Source organism: Heterodontus francisci, chromosome 5 (assembly GCF_036365525.1).
Source record: "Heterodontus francisci isolate sHetFra1 chromosome 5, sHetFra1.hap1, whole genome shotgun sequence".
In the NCBI taxonomy this organism is placed as follows: domain Eukaryota; kingdom Metazoa; phylum Chordata; class Chondrichthyes; order Heterodontiformes; family Heterodontidae; genus Heterodontus; species Heterodontus francisci.
This window is the reverse complement of record NC_090375.1, coordinates 196927035-196946816: the sequence shown is the minus strand read 5'-3', so window position 1 is coordinate 196946816 and position 19782 is coordinate 196927035. Positions and strand designations below refer to the sequence as shown.

General features: G+C 51.6%; 1 protein-coding gene across 1 annotated transcript in view; it reads right to left on the bottom strand.

Annotated features, from left to right (window-relative positions):
• Window positions 1-19782, bottom strand: part of pkhd1l1.1 (PKHD1 like 1, tandem duplicate 1) — a 258831-nt gene that overhangs the window by 98590 nt on the left and 140459 nt on the right. The window contains exons 42-47 of the mRNA XM_068032692.1: window positions 17956-18130; window positions 14321-14477; window positions 13399-13555; window positions 10845-10924; window positions 1958-2087; window positions 692-840 (exon numbers count right to left, since the gene is read on the bottom strand). Coding sequence (XP_067888793.1) covers window positions 692-840; window positions 1958-2087; window positions 10845-10924; window positions 13399-13555; window positions 14321-14477; window positions 17956-18130 — 848 coding nt within the window. The remainder of the gene's footprint in view (window positions 1-691; window positions 841-1957; window positions 2088-10844; window positions 10925-13398; window positions 13556-14320; window positions 14478-17955; window positions 18131-19782) is intronic.

Sequence of the window (19782 nt, the reverse complement as noted above, 5' to 3'; positions counted from 1 at the left end):
TAATTAATAAATTCAATTATATCATAAAAAATAAATCTGGAATTGGAAGCTAGTCTCAGTAATGGTGTCATTAAACTATCAATTGTCCTAAAAACCCATCTGGTTCACCAATGTTCTTGAGGGAAGGAAATTTTCCACCTTTACCTGGTCTGACCTACACATGGCTCCGGATCCACAGCAATGTGGTCGACTCTTAAATGTCCTCTGAAATGCCTAGCAAGCCACTTAGTTGTCAAGGGCAATTAAGGATGGGCAACCAATGCTGGCCTTGCCAGCGACACCCACATCCCATGAAAGAATATTTTTAAAAATCCCATAAACATAAACAAATAACCTGATCACCTGTAGTAGTGAGGAATGAATGCTGGCCAGGACACCTCTCCTCCTCTTCAAAGTAATTGCCATGGGATCTTTTACACCCACTTCAGAAGGCTGACAAGGCCTTGATTTAACATTTTATGTAAACCACCTCTAACAGTGTAGCACTCCCTCAGGACTGCACTGAAATGTCAGCCTAGATTACATGCTCAAGTCTCTCGAGTTGGACTTGAAATTATGACCTTTTGACTCAAAGGTCAACATGCTACCCACTGCACCATGGCCAATACGAGTAGTAGAAGCTCCATGAGTTTCTGAGTCGTGGCACATCTGCGGACCAATCTTAGAAGATTTGTGATCATGCTCCTTGTACCCAAACGCCCCAGATGTACCTGTCGCCAGTTGATGCAATGACAATCTCATCCCCTGGTCTCCATGTCACAGCTTTTTGTAAAATTAGAATTGAGGAGCCTGCATCAACAGTCTGAGCTAAATGAGTCCAGGTTACAGGAACAGGCAGGCCTGAGCAAAACAGAATGACAACCCCTTGTCAAAACAAAAGTAAAATTTACTGCATTTACAACAAAACCATTTCTTTATCTGTGTGTGCATGTTGTAATCTTTTAATTCAAAGCAAGAAAGACTTGCATCTCTATAGCACCTTTCACAACCTTAGGACATCTCAAAGTGCTTTACAACCAATGAAGTACTTTTGAACTGTAGCCACTGTTGTAATGTAGAAAACATGGCAGCCAATTTGTGCACAGCAAGATCCCACAAACAGCAATGTGATTTTGACCAAATCTGTTTTTTTTTTAATGAATATAGCCAGATTAATATACAAAATAACAGGCTCGTTGTGTTTATTTAAAAGTGTTTCATTTATGTTTAAAGGGTAAACTGCCTCTATTTCACTCCTTAGGTGTGGCTGTCTTGATTTTCTCTCATCCTTTGCTTGGTATCTTTGAAGTGGCACGGATTGTACGAGACATTGTGTACTAACCCTTCAGCTGGGCCACCCACCTATTTTCAAGTTAATTACATAGCTGAACCAGTTGGCACAATAAAATGAAAACAACTGTGAGATCCTACTTCATTCAAACATCCCATTACATCGTTTACACCAAAGAAATTGCGAATGAAAACCTAATGAGCATTGATTTTCATCAAGTGACAGTAAGCCTCTTAGTCAGTTGTATATTTTATTGACCCATCAGTGATTGGGTTCATCTGTCATAACCAATTCTCAATAGTTTACAGTTCACACTGTAAAGGAGACTGGTGATTAAGCTCTTAACGAATTTCTCATCTAACAAAACAACATGGCTTGCAAGGTGTTAAATAGATCCAGATTACTTTACTCCTGCTGTGTACAGTATTTAAACTTGGAAATTTCCACCTCCCTCTCCTCTCTTCAGATGCTCCATCAAACCTCTCTCTTTGACCAAGGTTTCGATCGCCTGTCCTGATATCTTCCTTGGTGGCTCGGTGTCAAATTTTGTCTGATAACTCTCCTGTGAAGTATCTTGGAACATTTTACTACGTTAAAGGCGCTATATAAATGCAAGTTGTTGCTGCTATTTGATAGGCCACATATATTTTGGAAACTTCAGCTTCCGTTCAGCTATCAGAGGCTTACCATGGAGGTCCAGAGTTCCCTCTCGAACAGCCAGTGTCTTGGCTCCGTACAGGGGCAGCTCCCGAGTGCGGAGGTGACCATGCAGTGTGATGATCGCTTTGTGTCTGAATGGAGCAGATTCGGTTCCAATCTAGCCACAAAAAAAAAGGTTGAAAAGTAGTCTGAATGGCAAGTACCCCTCAGCATCCTTCCCCATAAAACAGAACGGCAGCCTTCAGTGTCCAATCCATCATAAAACATCGTGAAATGGGATTTACCTTTTCTCCGTGGCTGAGCTCCCAATCGCCTGCTTCCAGCAGTGGGGGGCCTGTTGGGAAGGTGAGGAGTGACACTTGCAGGACGTACTGAGCGGGGCAATCATGGCTCTGAATCCCCCTGATTTTCCACCCAGTGATTGAAATAGATGGGAAATCAGGAGCTGCCGCCCTCGATCCCCTATCAAGCAGGGTCTGCAAGCGTGGATCTGTTCCTGGGAGTGACCGACTGGGGAATGGGGCCCTGGTATCGCTTTGCCTGTGGCCAAAAAAATGGAGTGGAAAACGTATAAAAAGAAGTTGCAGCTGCTGTTTTAATGAATCTGTAGCCTCGGTGATCAACACTGTACCCCATGAATATCTCCTTGATGTCTATAACCAGAGTGGGAATCTCACTTTGCCTTAGCCAATCTCCTATTTCAACACAAGCCTTTGTCCAGTAGGCTGAAATGTTGTGTGACTTTACACTAGCCAGGAAGCCAATGCCACAGATCAGTTAGGCCGGGCCGAACCTCATGGTGCCTCTTGTGACTACATTACCTGTACAGGTAGAGAGTCAGGCAGCTTCATTGGATGAATCTAGGGGCCAGTATCCTTGTGTTGCTCTGGAACCCTGACCAGCCATCCTCTCCAGCACTCGCCTCTCCAGGGTTACCAACTCTGCTCGGACATAGTCCTGATGTTTTCATCTCATGACTTCCTGCCTCCAGCCGCCCACCCCCGCAGTCTTGCCATTGGGTGCCTGACAAGATCATCCTCATGATGCACAACCTTTTTTGGGCCAATAAGGAATTCTAGGGTCCACAGTCCAAAAGGATGACATTGGGCTAGAGTTTGTATACCCGCTGCTGGGAGCGGCGGTGGACACGGAACAGGGCAACCGTCCCACATGGGACCTGCGCAGCCGCAGTGACGCAATTACGGCGGGTGGCCATTTTACAATTTCAGGGAGGCTGCCCCACCCCCAATCACATGATGAAGACAGCCTCAGCAGCACCATTCACAGCAACACCTGTTGAAAGAGCAGGTGCTGCCGCCATTTTTAAAAGGCTCCCAGTCCTGCAAATAGTACAACGTAACACAGAATTCACCCCTTCCACCCCCACCCATCAGAGTGCAGAGTTCACCCCTTCCCCCCCACCCATCAGAGTGCAGAGTTCACCCCTCTCACCCCCACCCATCAGAGTGCAGAGTCCACCCCCTTCCCCCCCCACCCATCAGAGTGCAGAGTCCACCCCCTTTCCCCCCACCATCAGAGTGCAGAGTTCACCCCCTTCCCCCACCCACCCGAGTGCAGAGTTCACCCCCTTCCCCCACCCACCCGAGTGCAGAGTTCACCCCCTTCCCCCACCCACCCGAGTGCAGAGTTCATCCCTTCCCCCACCCATCCGAGTGCAGAGTCCACCCCCTTCCCCCCCCCATCCATCAGAGTGCAGAGTTCATCCCTTCCCCACTCATCAGAGTGCAGAGTTCACCCCCTTCCCCCCCCACCATCAGAGTGCAGAGTTCATCCCTTCCCCCCCCACCATCAGAGTGCAGAGTTCACCCCCTTCCCCCACCCACCCATCAGAGTGCAGAGTTCATCCTATCCCCCCCCACCAGAGTGCAGAGTTCACCCCCTTCCCCCCCACCCATCAGAGTGCAGAGTCCACCCCCTTCCCCCCCCAACCCATCAGTGCAGAGTTCACCCCCTTCCCCCCCACCCATCAGAGTGCAGAGCTCACCCCCTTCCCCCCCCCACCCCAGAATGCAGAGCTCACCCCCTTCCCCCTCCACCCCAGAATGCAGAGTTCACCCCCTCCCCCCCACCCATCAGAGTGCAGAGTCCACCCCCTTCACCCCCACCCATCAGAGTGCAGAGTCCACCCCCTTCCCCCCCCACCCATCAGAGTGCAGAGTTCTTCCCCTTTCCCCCCACCCATCAGAGTGCAGAGTTCACCCCCTTCACCCCGCATCCATCAGAGTGCAGAGTCCACCCCCTTCCCCCCCACCCATCAGAATGCAGAGTCCACCCCCTTCCCCCCCCACCCATCAGAGTGCAGAGTCCACCCCCTTCCCCCCCACCCATCAGAGTGCAGAGTCCACCCCCTTCCCCCCCCCACCATCAGAGTGCAGAGTTCACCCCCTTCCCCCCCACCCGAGTGCAGAGTCCCCCCGCTTCCCCCCCACCATCAGAGTGCAGATTTCACCCCCTTCCCACCCACCCATCAGAGTGCAGATTTCACCCCCTTCCCCCCACCCATCAGTGCAGAGTCCCCCCGCTTCCCCCCCACCATCAGAGTGCAGATTTCACCCCCTTCCCCCCCACCCATCAGAGTGCAGAGTTCACCCACTTCCTCCCCCACCATCAGAGTGCAGAGTTCACCCCCTTCCCCCGCCACCACCCATCAGAGTGCAGAGTTCACCCCTTTCCCCCCACCCCACCAGAGTGCAGAGTTCACCCCCTTCCCCCCCCCACCACCCATCAGAGTGCAGAGTTCACCCCCTTCCCCCCCCCACCACCCATCAGAGTGCAGAGTTCACCCCCTTCCCCCCCCCACCCATCAGAGTGCAGAGTCCCCCCGCTTCCCCCCCACCATCAGAGTGCAGATTTCACCCCCTTCCCACCCACCCATCAGAGTGCAGAGTTCACCCCCTTCCTCCCCCACCATCAGAGTGCAGATTTCACCCCCTTCCCCCTCCACCATCAGAGTGCAGAGTTCACCCCCTTCCCCCCCCCACCCATCAGAGTGCAGAGTTCACCCCTTCCCCCCCCACCATCAGAGTGTAGAGTCCAACCCCTTCCCCCCCACAACACATCAGAGTGCAGAGTTCACCCCCTTCCTCCCCCCCCACCCATCAGAGTGCAGAGTTCATCCCTTCCCCCCTCCCCCCACCATCAGAATGCAGAGTTCACCCCCTTCCTCCCCCACCCATCAGAGTGCAGAGTTCATCCCTTCCCCACCCATCAGAGTGCAGAGTTCACCCCTTCCCCCCCCCCACCATCAGAGTGCAGAGTTCACCCCCTTCCCCGCCCCCACCAATCAGAGTGCAGAGTTCACCCCCTTCCCCCCCCCACCACCCATCAGAGTGCAGAGTTCATCCCTTCCCCACCCATCAGAGTGCAGAGTTCACCCCTTCCCCCCCACCATCAGAGTGCAGAGTTCACCCCCTTCCCCCCCCACCCATCAGAGTGCAGAGTTCACCCCCTTCCCCCCCACCCATCAGAGTGCAGATTTCACCCCCTTCCCCCCCACCCATCAAAGTGCAGAGTCCACCCCCTTCCCCCCCACCAACAGAGTGCAGATTTTACCCCCTTCCCCCCCACCCATCAGAGTGCAGAGTCCACTCCCTTCCCCCCCCACCATCAGAGTGCAGATTTCACCCCCTTCCCCCCCACCCATCAGAGTGCAGAGTCCACCCCCTTCCCCCCCCCACCAGAGTGCAGATTTCACCCCCTTCCCCCCCCCACCATCAGAGTGCAGAGTCCAACCCATTCCCCCCCACAACCCATCAGAGTGCAGAGTTCATCCCTTCCCCCCCCACCATCAGAGTGCAGAGTTCACCCCCTTCCCCCCCCACCACCCATCAGAGTGCAGAGTTCACCCCTTTCCCCCCACCCCACCATCAGAGTGCAGAGTTCACCCCCTTCCCCCCCCACCACCATCAGAGTGCAGAGTTCACCCCCTTCCCCCCCCACCACCCATCAGAGTGCAGAGTTCACCCCCTTCCCCCCCCCCACCCATCAGAGTGCAGAGTCCCCCCGCTTCCCCCCCACCATCAGAGTGCAGATTTCACCCCCTTCCCACCCACCCATCAGAGTGCAGAGTTCACCCCCTTCCTCCCCCCACCATCAGAGTGCAGATTTCACCCCCTTCCCCCTCCACCATCAGAGTGCAGAGTTCACCCCCTTCCCCCCCACCCATCAGAGTGCAGAGTCCCCCCGCTTCCCCCCCACCATCAGAGTGCAGATTTCACCCCCTTCCCCCCCACCCATCAGAGTGCAGAGTTCACCCCCTTCCTCCCCCACCATCAGAGTGCAGAGTTCACCCCCTTCACCCCCCAGAGTGCAGATTTCACCCCCTTCCCCCCCCCCACCCATCAGAGTGCAGAGTCCACCCCCTTCCCACCCAACCATCAGAGTGCAGATTTCACCCCCTTCCCCCCCCACCCATCAAAGTGCAGAGTCCACCCCCTTCCCCCCCCACCAACAGAGTGCAGATTTTACCCCCTTCCCCCCCACCCATCAGAGTGCAGAGTCCACCCCCTTTCCCCCCACCAGAGTGCAGATTTCACCCCCTTCCCCCCCACCCATCAGAGTGCAGAGTCCACCCCCTTCCCCCCCACCACCAGAGTGCAGATTTCACCCCCTTCCCCCCCCACCATCAGAGTGCAGAGTCCAACCCCTTCCCCCCCACAACCCATCAGAGTGCAGAGTTCACCCCCTTCCTCCCCCCCACCCATCAGAGTGCAGAGTTCATCCCTTCCCCCCCCTCCCCCCCACCATCAGAGTGCAGAGTTCACCCCCTTCCTCCCCCACCCATCAGAGTGCAGAGTTCATCCCTTCCCCACCCATCAGAGTGCAGAGTTCACCCCTTCCCCCCCACCATCAGAGTGCAGAGTTCACCCCCTTCCTCCCCCACCCATCAGTGCAGAGTTCATCCCTTCCCCACCCATCAGAGTGCAGAGTTCATCCCTTCCCCACCCATCAGAGTGCAGAGTTCACCCCTTCCCCCCCCACCATCAGAGTGCAGAGTTCACCCCCTTCCCTGCCCCCACCCATCAGAGTGCAGAGTTCACCCCCTTCCCCCCCCACCACCCATCAGAGTGCAGAGTTCATCCCTTCCCCACCCATCAGAGTGCAGAGTTCACCCCCTTCCCCCCCCACCACCCATCAGAGTGCAGAGTTCACCCCTTCCCCCCCACCATCAGAGTGCAGAGTTCACCCCCTTCCCCCCCCACCCATCAGAGTGCAGAGTTCACCCCCTTCCCCCCCCACCCATCAGAGTGCAGAGTCCACCCCCTTCCCCCCAACCATCAGAGTGCAGATTTCACCCCCTTCCCCCCCACCCATCAAAGTGCAGAGTCCACCCCCTTCCCCCCCCACCAACAGAGTGCAGATTTTACCCCCTTCCCCCCCACCCATCAGAGTGCAGAGTCCACTCCCTTCCCCCCCCACCATCAGAGTGCAGATTTCACCCCCTTCCCCCCCCCACCATCAGAGTGCAGAGTCCACCCCCTTCCCCCCCCCACCAGAGTGCAGATTTCACCCCCTTCCCCCCCCACCATCAGAGTGCAGAGTTCACCCCCTTCCCCCCCCACCACCCATCAGAGTGCAGAGTTCACCCCTTTCCCCCCACCCCACCATCAGAGTGCAGAGTTCACCCCCTTCCGCCCCCACCACCATCAGAGTGCAGAGTTCACCCCCTTCCCCCCCCACCACCCATCAGAGTGCAGAGTTCCCCCCCTTCCCCCCCCCCACCATCAGAGTGCAGAGTCCCCCCGCTTCCCCCCCACCATCAGAGTGCAGATTTCACCCCCTTCCCACCCACCCATCAGAGTGCAGAGTTCACCCCCTTCCTCCCCCCACCATCAGAGTGCAGATTTCACCCCCTTCCCCCTCCACCATCAGAGTGCAGAGTTCACCCCCTTCCCCCCCACCCATCAGAGTGCAGAGTCCCCCCGCTTCCCCCCCACCATCAGAGTGCAGAATTCACCCCTTCCCCCCCACCCATCAGAGTGCAGAGTTCACCCCCTTCCTCCCCCACCATCAGAGTGCAGAGTTCACCCCCTTCACCCCCCATCAGAGTGCAGATTTCACCCCCTTCCCCCCCCCCACCCATCAGAGTGCAGAGTCCACCCCCTTCCCCCCCAACCATCAGAGTGCAGATTTCACCCCCTTCCCCCCACCCATCAAAGTGCAGAGTCCACCCCCATCCCTCCCCACCAACAGAGTGCAGATTTTCCCCCCTTCCCCCCCACCCATCAGAGTGCAGAGTCCACCCCCTTTCCCCCCCCCCACCATCAGAGTGCAGATTTCACCCCCTTCCCCCCCACCCATCAGAGTGCAGAGTCCACCCCCTTCCCCCCCCACCAGAGTGCAGATTTCACCCCCTTCCCCCCCACCATCAGAGTGCAGATTCCAACCCCTTCCCCCCCACAACCCATCAGAGTGCAGAGTTCACCCCCTTCCTCCCCCCCCACCCATCAGAGTGCAGAGTTCATCCCTTCCCCCCCCCCCACCATCAGAGTGCAGAGTTCACCCCCTTCCTCCCCCACCCATCAGAGTGCAGAGTTCATCCCTTCCCCACCCATCAGAGTGCAGAGTTCACCCCCTTCCCCGCCCCCACCCATCAGAGTGCAGAGTTCACCCCCTTCCCCCCCCACCACCCATCAGAGTGCAGAGTTCATCCCTTCCCCACCCATCAGAGTGCAGAGTTCACCCCTTCCCCCCCCCACCATCAGAGTGCAGAGTTCACCCCCTTCCCCCCCCACCCATCAGAGTGCAGAGTTCACCCCCTTCCCCCCCCCCCACCCATCAGAGTGCAGAGTCCACCCCCTTCCCCCACCCACCATCAGAGTGCAGAGTCCACCCCCTTCCCCCCAACCATCAGAGTGCAGATTTCACCCCCTTCCCCCCCACCCATCAAAGTGCAGAGTCCACCCCCTTCCCCCCCCAACAGAGTGCAGATTTTACCCCCTTCCCCCCCACCCATCAGAGTGCAGAGTCCACCCCCTTCCCCCCCCACCAGAGTGCAGATTTCACCCCCTTCCCCCCCACCCATCAGAGTGCAGAGTCCACCCCCTTCCCCCCCCAACAGAGTGCAGATTTCACCCCCTTCCCCCCCCCACCATCAGAGTGCAGAGTCCAACCCCTTCCCCCCCACAACCCATCAGAGTGCAGAGTTCATCCCCTTCCTCCCCCCCACCCATCAGAGTGCAGAGTTCATCCCTTCCCCCCCCACCATCAGAGTGCAGAGTTCACCCCCTTCCCCCCCCACCCATCAGAGTGCAGAGTTCACCCCTTTCCCCCCACCCCACCATCAGAGTGCAGAGTTCACCCCCTTCCGCCCCCACCACCATCAGAGTGCAGAGTTCACCCCCTTCCCCCCCCACCACCCATCAGAGTGCAGAGTTCACCCCCTTCCCCCCCACCCATCAAAGTGCAGAGTCCACCCCCTTCCCCCCCCAACAGAGTGCAGATTTTACCCCCTTCCCCCCCACCCATCAGAGTGCAGAGTCCACCCCCTTCCCCCCCCACCAGAGTGCAGATTTCACCCCCTTCCCCCCCACCCATCAGAGTGCAGAGTCCACCCCCTTCCCCCCCCAACAGAGTGCAGATTTCACCCCCTTCCCCCCCCCACCATCAGAGTGCAGAGTCCAACCCCTTCCCCCCCACAACCCATCAGAGTGCAGAGTTCATCCCCTTCCTCCCCCCCACCCATCAGAGTGCAGAGTTCATCCCTTCCCCCCCCACCATCAGAGTGCAGAGTTCACCCCCTTCCCCCCCCACCCATCAGAGTGCAGAGTTCACCCCTTTCCCCCCACCCCACCATCAGAGTGCAGAGTTCACCCCCTTCCGCCCCCACCACCATCAGAGTGCAGAGTTCACCCCCTTCCCCCCCCACCACCCATCAGAGTGCAGAGTTCACCCCCTTCCCCCCCCCACCCATCAGAGTGCAGAGTTCACCCCCTTCCCCCCACCCCACCATCAGAGTGCAGAGTTCACCCCCTTCCGCCCCCACCACCAGAGTGCAGAGTTCACCCCCATCTCCCCCCCCCACCATCAGAGTGCAGAATTCACCCCCTTCCCCCCCCACCCATCAGAGTGCAGAGTTCACCCCCATCTCCTCCTCCACCATCAGAGTGCAGAGTTCACCCCCATCCCCCCCCCCCCCCACCATCAGAGTGCAGAGTTCACCCCCATCTCCCCCGCCACCATCAGAGTGCAGAGTTCACCCCCATCCCCTCCCCCCACCATCAGAGTGCAGAGTTCACCCCCTTCGCCCCCCCCACCCATCAGAGTGCAGAGTTCACCCCCTTCGCCCCTCCCACCCATCAGAGCGCAGAGTTCACCCCCTTCGCCCCCCCCCCACCCATCAGAGTTCAGAGTTCACCCATTCCCCACCTCAGTGGTGCCAGCTTTCCCTGGACGGGAAAGTGAAGGCATGTGTGTGCTGCTCGCTGCGCTGAGGACCAGGAACTGAAGGTGAGATCACTACGGATTACATTCTAATTCATGCAACTATCTCTTTTAAATACATTAAGTTCAGTCCAGTCACAGAGTGGCAGAGGGAACGTCACAGAGCTTCCCTGTCGCCGGGAAGACAGGGCCCGGCAATCCCAGCGCAGGTTCTGTGGCTGCAGCTGCCGTTCTGATTATCTGGTCGCCCCCCACCCGCCACGGAACCCGACGTTGGGCTGTGAACAAAATCCAGCCCATTGCCTCTGAGCCAGGTTTAATCTGCCTCTTTTCCCCTTTCTTCATATCTTATAGTATTCTTTTTCCAAATGCTTGTCCAAATTCCTATTAAATAATGTATAAGAGGTTTATCTGGTCGTTGTGGACCCAGACATATCCGGACAACCTGCACCCACAGTCGAGGCATGGCCCTAAACTCTGCTCAATAAGTCTTGATTCCATTTGTTGTTACCTGGAGCACTCCTCCATCTGTGATAAGGATGTTCTCTGTCTGCAACTCAATGTCAGCTTCATCGAACACTAGGGTTCCACCTGCACACACAAGAGATTCAGGCCTGTGATTCTATTTATCTACTCCATAGTGTACAGCACCAGTAAACAACAACTTAACAGTCTGCCCTGTGCATTGTTTGATGTCTAACTTTGACTCTGATTAAGTGAGTTAAACCAATGTATTTTTCCTGTTGAACCTGAGGCACTGGAGAAAGTGCAAAGAGGATTTACAAGGTTGATTTCAGAATGGAGAGATTATACCTATTGGGAAAGGATGAGCAGGCTGTGGCTATTTTCTCCAGGGTGGGGGGACCTGATAGAGGTCAGTAAAATGAGGAAGGGGTTTGATAGGGTAGACATAGAGATGTTTTCACTTGTGAGGAGTCCAGAACTAGGGGCCATAATTATAAGACAGTCACTAATAAATCCAATAGGGAATTCAGGAGAAACTTCTTAACCCAGAGAATGATGAGAATGTGGAACTTACTACCACAGGGAATGGTTGAGGTGAATAGTATAGATACATTTAAGGGGAAGCTAGATAAACACATTGTTATGGAAGTGATTCAGTTTTTTTTTGTTGAAATATTTTTTGAGGAATTCATAATCAAACTGAATAAATGTGGGATTAGTTTTTTTTCTTCAAGAAAGTCATTGAAGAGAGGACACTGAAAGAACTAGTTTGGCAACAATGTTTACTGGTTGTCACATGACTAGTTAAAAATAGAACAGAAACCCTGGTAATAGGGGAAGATGTCGACAGAGAAGTGACAGGCACCCGGTGATTGGACAGGCCCAGGAGCAGCAGAGTGCACCTGAGAGGGCAGCAGACTCACAAGCTTTTGATTGTAGCGTCAGTGTGTTTTACCTTCTGGAGTGAGCGGCTGATAAAGTTAGCCTGCTGCTGAAGCAGTGAAGGAAGAAGATCACAACCCAGCTTGCTTTCCAGCATCTCTAAAAGGCCCCGAGAAGTCCACTGTGTCAATTCATCTCATCTCCTGTCTTTGAGGAAAAGGCTGCTAGATTGCTTCTCAACACCACCTGAAAAGAACTGCTCTAAAAGATCCCAGTGACCTGTCTATATGTACTCGGTGGCTAGACTGTATGACAATTTTGGAACAACATATCTCATCTGCTGTTTTCTTCAAAAATGAGCAAGTCATCAGCCCAAGTGTTTTTTTTTGCCTGTAACGGAGCTCTGAACCAAAATTCCTTTTTATTTTTCTGATTATGTTTGTGAGTGTGAGGGGCTAACGTAAAAAGGGGACTTTAAAATTTTTATCTGTGTTAATGCTTTACTTCATTACTGGTTATGACTTGCTTTATAATAAACTGATAATTTTGTTGTTTATTAAAGAAACCTGGTTAGTATATTTTATTCTGGGAAAAATAGAGCACACGATTGACCGTATCAGTAAGTGGGAAAATTTAAATATGTGTTGTAACCTGTGGAGAAGTGGAACTAGAATAAACAGTGCACTCCTCCCACCTCAAATCATAACAACATGACAGATGGGGCAGATGAAGAGGGCTGGGAGCAGATTTGTGTGGAACATAAACATGGAGCATGGAGCAGCTGGGCCGAATGGCCACTGTGCTGTACATTCTATGCAACTTTTAGCTCTGTGCTTCACTGGGGCCACATGGAGAACCCAGCTTCAGTTCTGTACAGTAAATGTCACTGCAGCCACTCGAGGACCGAAATACACATGTAAACAAGGGACTAGCGCTTGTTTCAGGACCACTTGCTGAAAGTGGAGGGTTGGGGAGTGGGGCAGGAGCTCAGCCTTCTCTGCTACACAGCCTACAGTGACAAGTTTAAGATGGCTCCTGTGGAGCCAGGATGCACACGAGCTCTCTCCCTGACTGCTCATCAGTCCTCTCCCTCGGACTTCACTTCACCCACTGTGGGCGAGGCAAACAGTTCGACATTTACTCTTATAAAACAGGCAAGCTGCCTGGAGGCACCACAGGTGCCAGCAACACGCCTGAATAATCTACGAGGCCCAAGTTTGGGTGGGCTTTGGGTCCATTTCAAGCCTGAAAACGTGCCTTAATGAATTTCCCCCAACCCCAGAGTGTGCAGCAATAGAACATTTCCATCATGTAGAGTTCAGTACTTTATAGAGGATACTCAAGGCCATTAGAAATAAAACCACCCAACTCATTTACAATGAAACATCTTCGCTACATTTGAGTCAGACTTGTCATTTCAATTATGTGCAGCTTTGTTCTGGGTGGCTGCAGGTTCTGGTCACTGGGTTCGGACTGTCCAACACTCCTTTCATGCAGGGTCTTCACTCCCAGATGACAGCGGAGACTTCAACCCAACTGAGACGATGGGCCAAATTGCCTCCTTCTGTGCTGTATTAATCAATGAAGCCAGGGTTCAGAGGCAAGTGACCAATGTGCCAACTCGCTGTGTAAACTGGTCTTTCTCAGTACTAGACTGTGCCCTGGACTGTACAGTGAAGCATTGATTCCTCAGTCAATAAGGCATTTAGTGTAATTACCTTGAAGGAGGAGCATCTTCAGGATGGGGGTGCTTTGGTCCAGTAGTACAGTCTGCCCTTTGGTGATGACGACAAGTGAACCACTCTCGGGAGGCGACAGACCTCCCCACGTGTAACGAGAAGACCACACGTCAACATAGTAGAAATCAGCATAGTCCTAGAGCAAAACGAAGAACATTCTGGTCCATAACAGCCTTTACCACTGGCCTTTACCTCTCTCTGAAATATAGAGAGAACTTGTTCAAAATCACTTCAGTCGAAGCTGATTTTTCCAGACCAGGTTTGCGGGCTTTCGCCTGTGCACTCAAACCACTCGACAATTCCTGCAGGTACCTGAGCCCCTCTTCTTGACAGGATTACCTTAATTCATGTGGAATTCTGGAGTAAATGGAGGAATCTCTGGGTCTGCCCCTGTCGTCCTCACCATCACCATCTCATTTACATACGGGGTAGGGTTGCCAATTCTGGATGCACATATTCCTGGATTCCTATTCATCATAGGACCTCCCACCTTCCAACCACCCTGCCTGGTCAAATAGTCTTTTTCCCATCTCCAGTATTTCTATAAGCTAATGAACAAAAACATTCAAAGAAAATGTGAAGGCAAACACTCAATTCCTTTCAATGCCCCTACGGTTTTTTCTCCTGGCATCTGCTGGCAGCAGTGTCCAGGAGATCAATCTTTAATTCTTGGAGACTCCAGGGAATCCTGGACACTTGGCAATCCTGATACATGCACCAGTTTGAGGTGTAAACTCATCTGCTGCCAATTCTATTGGAATTGTGCCTCTATTTCAGAAAGGCTATTACACTGCTCTGTCTAACTGATGTCCCAAATTCCAATCCCCTGAATTGGAACTACACCATTTTCGCAACAAGAAACCAATTTCAGGCCTTGGGAAGACATCATGTGTTCTCTTACCAGTTTGGCGATGCCATTTCCCCTTACGTTCACTTTGACTTTAGTCTGTTGGGATGGAGAATGTGCACTGGTGACACACACAATCATGGTTTCATTCACAAACTGGATCTCACAGGGAGCTTCAGCAATGGTGACAATGTTTTCATTTATGTTTGAGCTGAGAGGGGAAACAGGACATTGTCAGAGATATTACTGCTGAGTGACACTCACCCATTTTGAACTAGTTATACTGACGTTAGGTACTTAATGTTACACACAGCCAACACATTAAGACATTTCTCCATTCTTTATCCATAGTGTTTCCACACACTGAGAAGTATTGTTTGATTTTAGATGTACTTCTAAATGTATACAATTTAACTTTATCGAAGATTTTTCAGTATTGTGTGGGATAGTGTTTAACAATCATATTCAGTAAATCAGTCTGTATCACAGAGAAAAACAAGGACTGATAAGCCAGGAATTCTGCAGATTTTGCATTGAAATGGTTTCGCTTTGGGTCCAAACCGCTTGTGTAAACATAGGAACAGGGGAATCACTGGATAAGAACAGATGAAGGTCCATCTGCTTCAGCTTTGCCCAACCGGATATTCACATGATACAATGATAATGAAGTTGTTGACCAATCACAGCAATCAATCGCTATCAATGGACGGTATTTTATGCTCTCCCCCATGGCAAGTTTGGAGGTGGGGAGAGCATTTAATTGAGCGGGAAGGTGGCGGGTGGGGACCCCACCACGTTCCTGCCTCCACCCCAACTAAGTCCATGGCGGAACAGCCTGTGGATGGTCGTCCCATCTCAACACCAATTGAGGCCCTTAAGGGACAATTATTGCCCAATTAATGGCCTCTTCCCACCACCACTGGTATTAGACCCCTTCCCCCATGAACGCCACCCTGCAAAACCCCTCCTGCCATCACTTACCGCTGGCCAGGGTCACTCCATGATCCTGGGCCTCTGGTGGGTGTTGTTCCGGCAGCAGCCACTGCTTGCCCGGTGGTGCTGCTGAGCAAACGAGCTGCCGGCCTCTGATTGGCCAGCAGCTCGTCTAGTGGGACTTCCTGCCCCTGGGATCCTGATCCCAGGAAAGGCCCGCCGGTGGTCTGTTAATTGCCTGATTGGCTCGTAATACAGACGACCCTTCCCCAAAGAAGGGAACATGGGTCTCTCGCCAGCTCTCTGACCGGCAGCCGAGACCCTTGTTGCCTCCATAAAGTTCTCCCCAATGAATCTACAACAGACCCACACAAGGTGAAGAAAACGCCCAGTGGTGGAGAGCGTTGGGAAACATAGGTCCAAAGTCATCTGTTCCTCCCAAGCACACTCCACTTACCACACGTCATGTCTCCAATTACCTGTATTGTGTAACAGAAAACCATCTTAAACCTAATTTGTAATCACACTTGACTTCTCATTGACATTGAAACTTAAACTGGCAGACACAGAACTTGTTTGGAGAGCGATGCAGAGCTGGCAGTATAACTCTGACCTGCTAGCCTGGCATCACTCCAAACTGGGATATCGAGCAAGGAGCTGTGATGCCACATGTGAACGAATGACGACGCTCACACTGAGATACAAGGTAGCATGCTGGAAATACATTTCAGTAAGGAGTCACTGGCTTCTGGAAGGAGGGGAGAGTAGACAACTGCAGCAAACAGGTTCAAAATAAGAAGCATATTTAGTAAAATAGGCGTCATTATTTTAAACTGGCTTTAGTGTATTTTGCATTGAAATATATTTATTAGAATAATAATTATGCTTGTGAGTATTTACTGAAAACAAACTTTACAAATTGTAACAAATAAAAATGGAGTGTGAAAACATCTGACCAAAATTAAAAGTTACTCCCAACATGATAGGGATAGTGGAGGGAACTTGTGCCTGGAGTCGGAGGAGGTAGGGGAGGTCCTAAATGAATACTTTGCTTCAGTATTCACTAGTGAGAGGGACCTGGTCGTTTGTGAGGACAGCGTGAAACAGGCTGATACGCTCGAACAGGTTGAGGTTAAGAGGGAGGATGTGCTGGAAATTTTGAATGATATGAGGACAGATAAGTCCCCGGGGCCAGACGGGATATACCCAAGGATATTACGGGAAGCTAGGGGAGAGATTGCTGCGCCTTTGGCGATGATCTTTGCATCTTCAATGTCCACTGGAGTAGTACCGGATGATTGGAGGGTGGCAAATGTTGTTCCCTTGTTCAAGAAAGGGAATAGGGATAACCCTGGGAATTATAGACCAGTCAGTCTTACGTCGGTAGTGGGCAAATTATTGGAGAGGATTCTGAGAGACAGGATTTATGATTATTTGGAAAAGCATGGTTTGATTAGAGACAGTCAGCATGGCTTTGTGAGGGGCAGGTCATGCCTCACAAGCCTTATTGAATTCTTTGAAGATGTGACAAAACACATTGATGAAGGAAGAGCAGTGGATGTGGTGTATATGGATTTTAGCAAGGCGTTTGATAAGGTTCCCCATGGTAGGCTCATTCAGAAAGTAAGGAGGCATGGGATTCAGGGAAAGTTGGCTGTCTGGATACAAAATTAGCTGGCCCATAGAAGTCAGAGGGTGGTAGTAGATGGAAAGAATTCAGTATGGAGCTCGGTGACCAGTGGTGTTCCACAAGGATCTGTTCTGGGACCTCTGCTCTTTGTGATTTTTATAAATGACTTGGATGAGGAGGTGAAAGGCTGGGTTAGCAAGTTTGCTGATGACACGAAGGTTGCTGGAGTTGTGGATAGTGTGGAAGGCTGTTGTAGGTTGCAATGGGACATTGACAGGATGCAGAGCTGGGCTGAGAAGTGGCAGATGGAGTTCAACCTGGAAAAGTGTGAAGTGATTCATTTTGGAAGGTCGAATTTGAATGCGGAATACAGGCTTAAAGACAGGATTCTTGGTAGTGTGGAGGAACAGAGGGATCTTGGGGTCCATGTCCATAGATCCCTCAAAGTTGCCACTCAAGTTGATAGGGTTGTTAAGAAGGCGTATGGTGTGTTGGCTTTCATTAACAGGGGGATTGAGTTTAAGAGCCGCGAGGTTATGCTGCAGCTCTATGAGGCCCTGGTTCAACCACACTTGGAATATTGTGTTCAGTTCTGGTCGCCTTATTATGGGAAGGATGTGGAAGCTTTAGAGAGGGTGCAGAGGAGATTTACCAGGATGCTGCCTGGACTGGAGGGCATGTCCTATGGAGAAAGATTGAGGGAGTTATGGCTTTTCTCATTGGAGCGAAGCAGAATGAGAGGTGACTTGATAGAGGTGTACAAGATGATGAGAGGCATAGATAGAGTGGATAGTCAGAGACTTTTTCCCAGGGTGGAAAGGGCTATCACCAGGGGGCATAATTTTAAGGTGATTGGAGGAAGGTTTCGGGGAGATGTCAGAGGTAGGTTCTTTACACAGAGAGTGGTGGGTGCGTGGACTGCACTGCCAGTGGTGGTAGTAGAAGCAGATACATTAGGGACATTTAAGCGACTCTTGGATAGGTACATGGATGATAGTAGAATGAAGGGTAGGTAGTTAGTTTGATCTTAGAGTAGGTTAAAGGTTCGGCACAACATCGTGGGCCGAAGGGCCTGTACTGTACTGTTCTATGTTCTATGACACGTAGTTCTATGGTCTTCACTCACCTGAAGCCGGCCCCTGTGATGGTTAGTTTGGTACCTCCTGCAGTTCCTCCTCTCCTGGGGTTAATGGCAGCAATTACAGGGGTCAAAGCTGATGTGTAGGTGAAGCCATTGGATAGTTGGCTCCAATCCTTACTGTTTACAACCAACACGTCACACACCTGCTGGGGTTCGGTACCTGGCCAAGGAAGTTTCAAAAGGAAAAATTCATATCTACCTGAGGCTGCAACTGCTGGTAACTTTTAAAATGCATCCTTTTTTAAAAAAAAAGGTAGTCCATCGATCTCCACAATACAATTTGTTAGATATTTGGGACAAGGGCCATAATGGATGAGAAACAGTGAGGCTCGAATTCCTAGAATATGCTCCCATGAAGTGATGAAGCTTTGTTTCGGGATAGCCAGGCTTTAAGATTTGCCCCATCACTCAAAAGAAGGATGGGCTTTGAGGAGTTAAAAGGCCTTTGCTCACATTCTTACCAGTTGTGCAGGGGAAAGTTGGTACTTCATTGAATACTAGTACATATAAAACAACCTGCATTGCCATAGCGCCTTTCATGACCTCAGGATGACCCAAAGCGATGAATTACTTTTTGAAGTGTAGTCACTGTTGTAATGTAGGAAACGTGGCAGCCATTTTGTGCACAGCAAGATCCCACAAACAGAGGGGATAATGACCAAATAATCTGTTTTAGTGATGTTGGTTGAGGGATATATGTTGGCAAAGACACTGGGGAGAACGCCCCTCCTCTTCTTCAAACCAGCCGTAAACCCTTAGAGATCTCTGTGCTCCTCCAATTCTGGCCTCTTGCTCATTCCTAATTTTAATCCCTCCACCATCAGCTAGGACTGCCACTGCTAACCCTCGAGTATTGTCATGGAACGATTATTCTCCAGGTCACTGCTCTGAGTATCCCAGGAGAAAAAACATTCAAAATATTGTCCTTTTGTTTTCATTTTTTGAACAGGTTTATTTATTAGTTATAATATAGTACATGTGGAGGAAAATGAGAGCCAAGAACCACTCAGTTGGGTAAGGCAGAGTCTGTTCGCTAGCCAATTGGCCATGGGAAGGCAGGGAGCCAGGAGGATAGCAAGTTTGACAGCTATCGTGAGCGTGGGGGTGGAGCTGTTGGAGGCAGGTGGTCAGGTGATGAAGTCTCTAGAAATACGTCCAACCAGAGTTGGCAACCCGGATGGGGAGGCTGCTGCAGCACCAGGAGATCAGACGAGGGGTTCAAAGGGGCTGAAGGAACTAGCCCTCCCACTGAAGCGAGATGCAGGAACCTGCCACCAATGCTGTAGCCCATTGCTCGTGGCCTGTATGCTCTCCCTAAAATAAGAAACCAAATACAGCATGACCTCTAAACTGCATTCTATGGGATCATAGGAAATAGGAGGAGTAGGACATTTGGCCTGTCGAGCCTGCTCCGCCATTCAAATTGATCATCTACCTCTACACCATTTTTCCCCACTATCCCCATATCCCTTGATGTTATTAGTATTCAGAAATCTATTGATTTCTGTCTTAAACATGCTCAATGATTGAGCTTCCACAGCCCTCTGAGGTAGAGAATTCCAAAGATTCACCACCCTCTGAGCGAAGTAATTCTCCTCATCTCAGTCCTAAATGGCCGACCCCTTATTCTGAGACTCTGGACTCACCAGCCAGGGGAAACATCCCATCCACATCTATCCTGTCACGCCCTGTAAGAATTTTGTAAGTTTCAATGATATCACCTCTCATTCTTCAAAACTCTAGAGAATACAGGCTCAATTTCTGCAATCTCTCCTCATAAGACAATCCCATCATCCCAGGGATTAGTCTGGT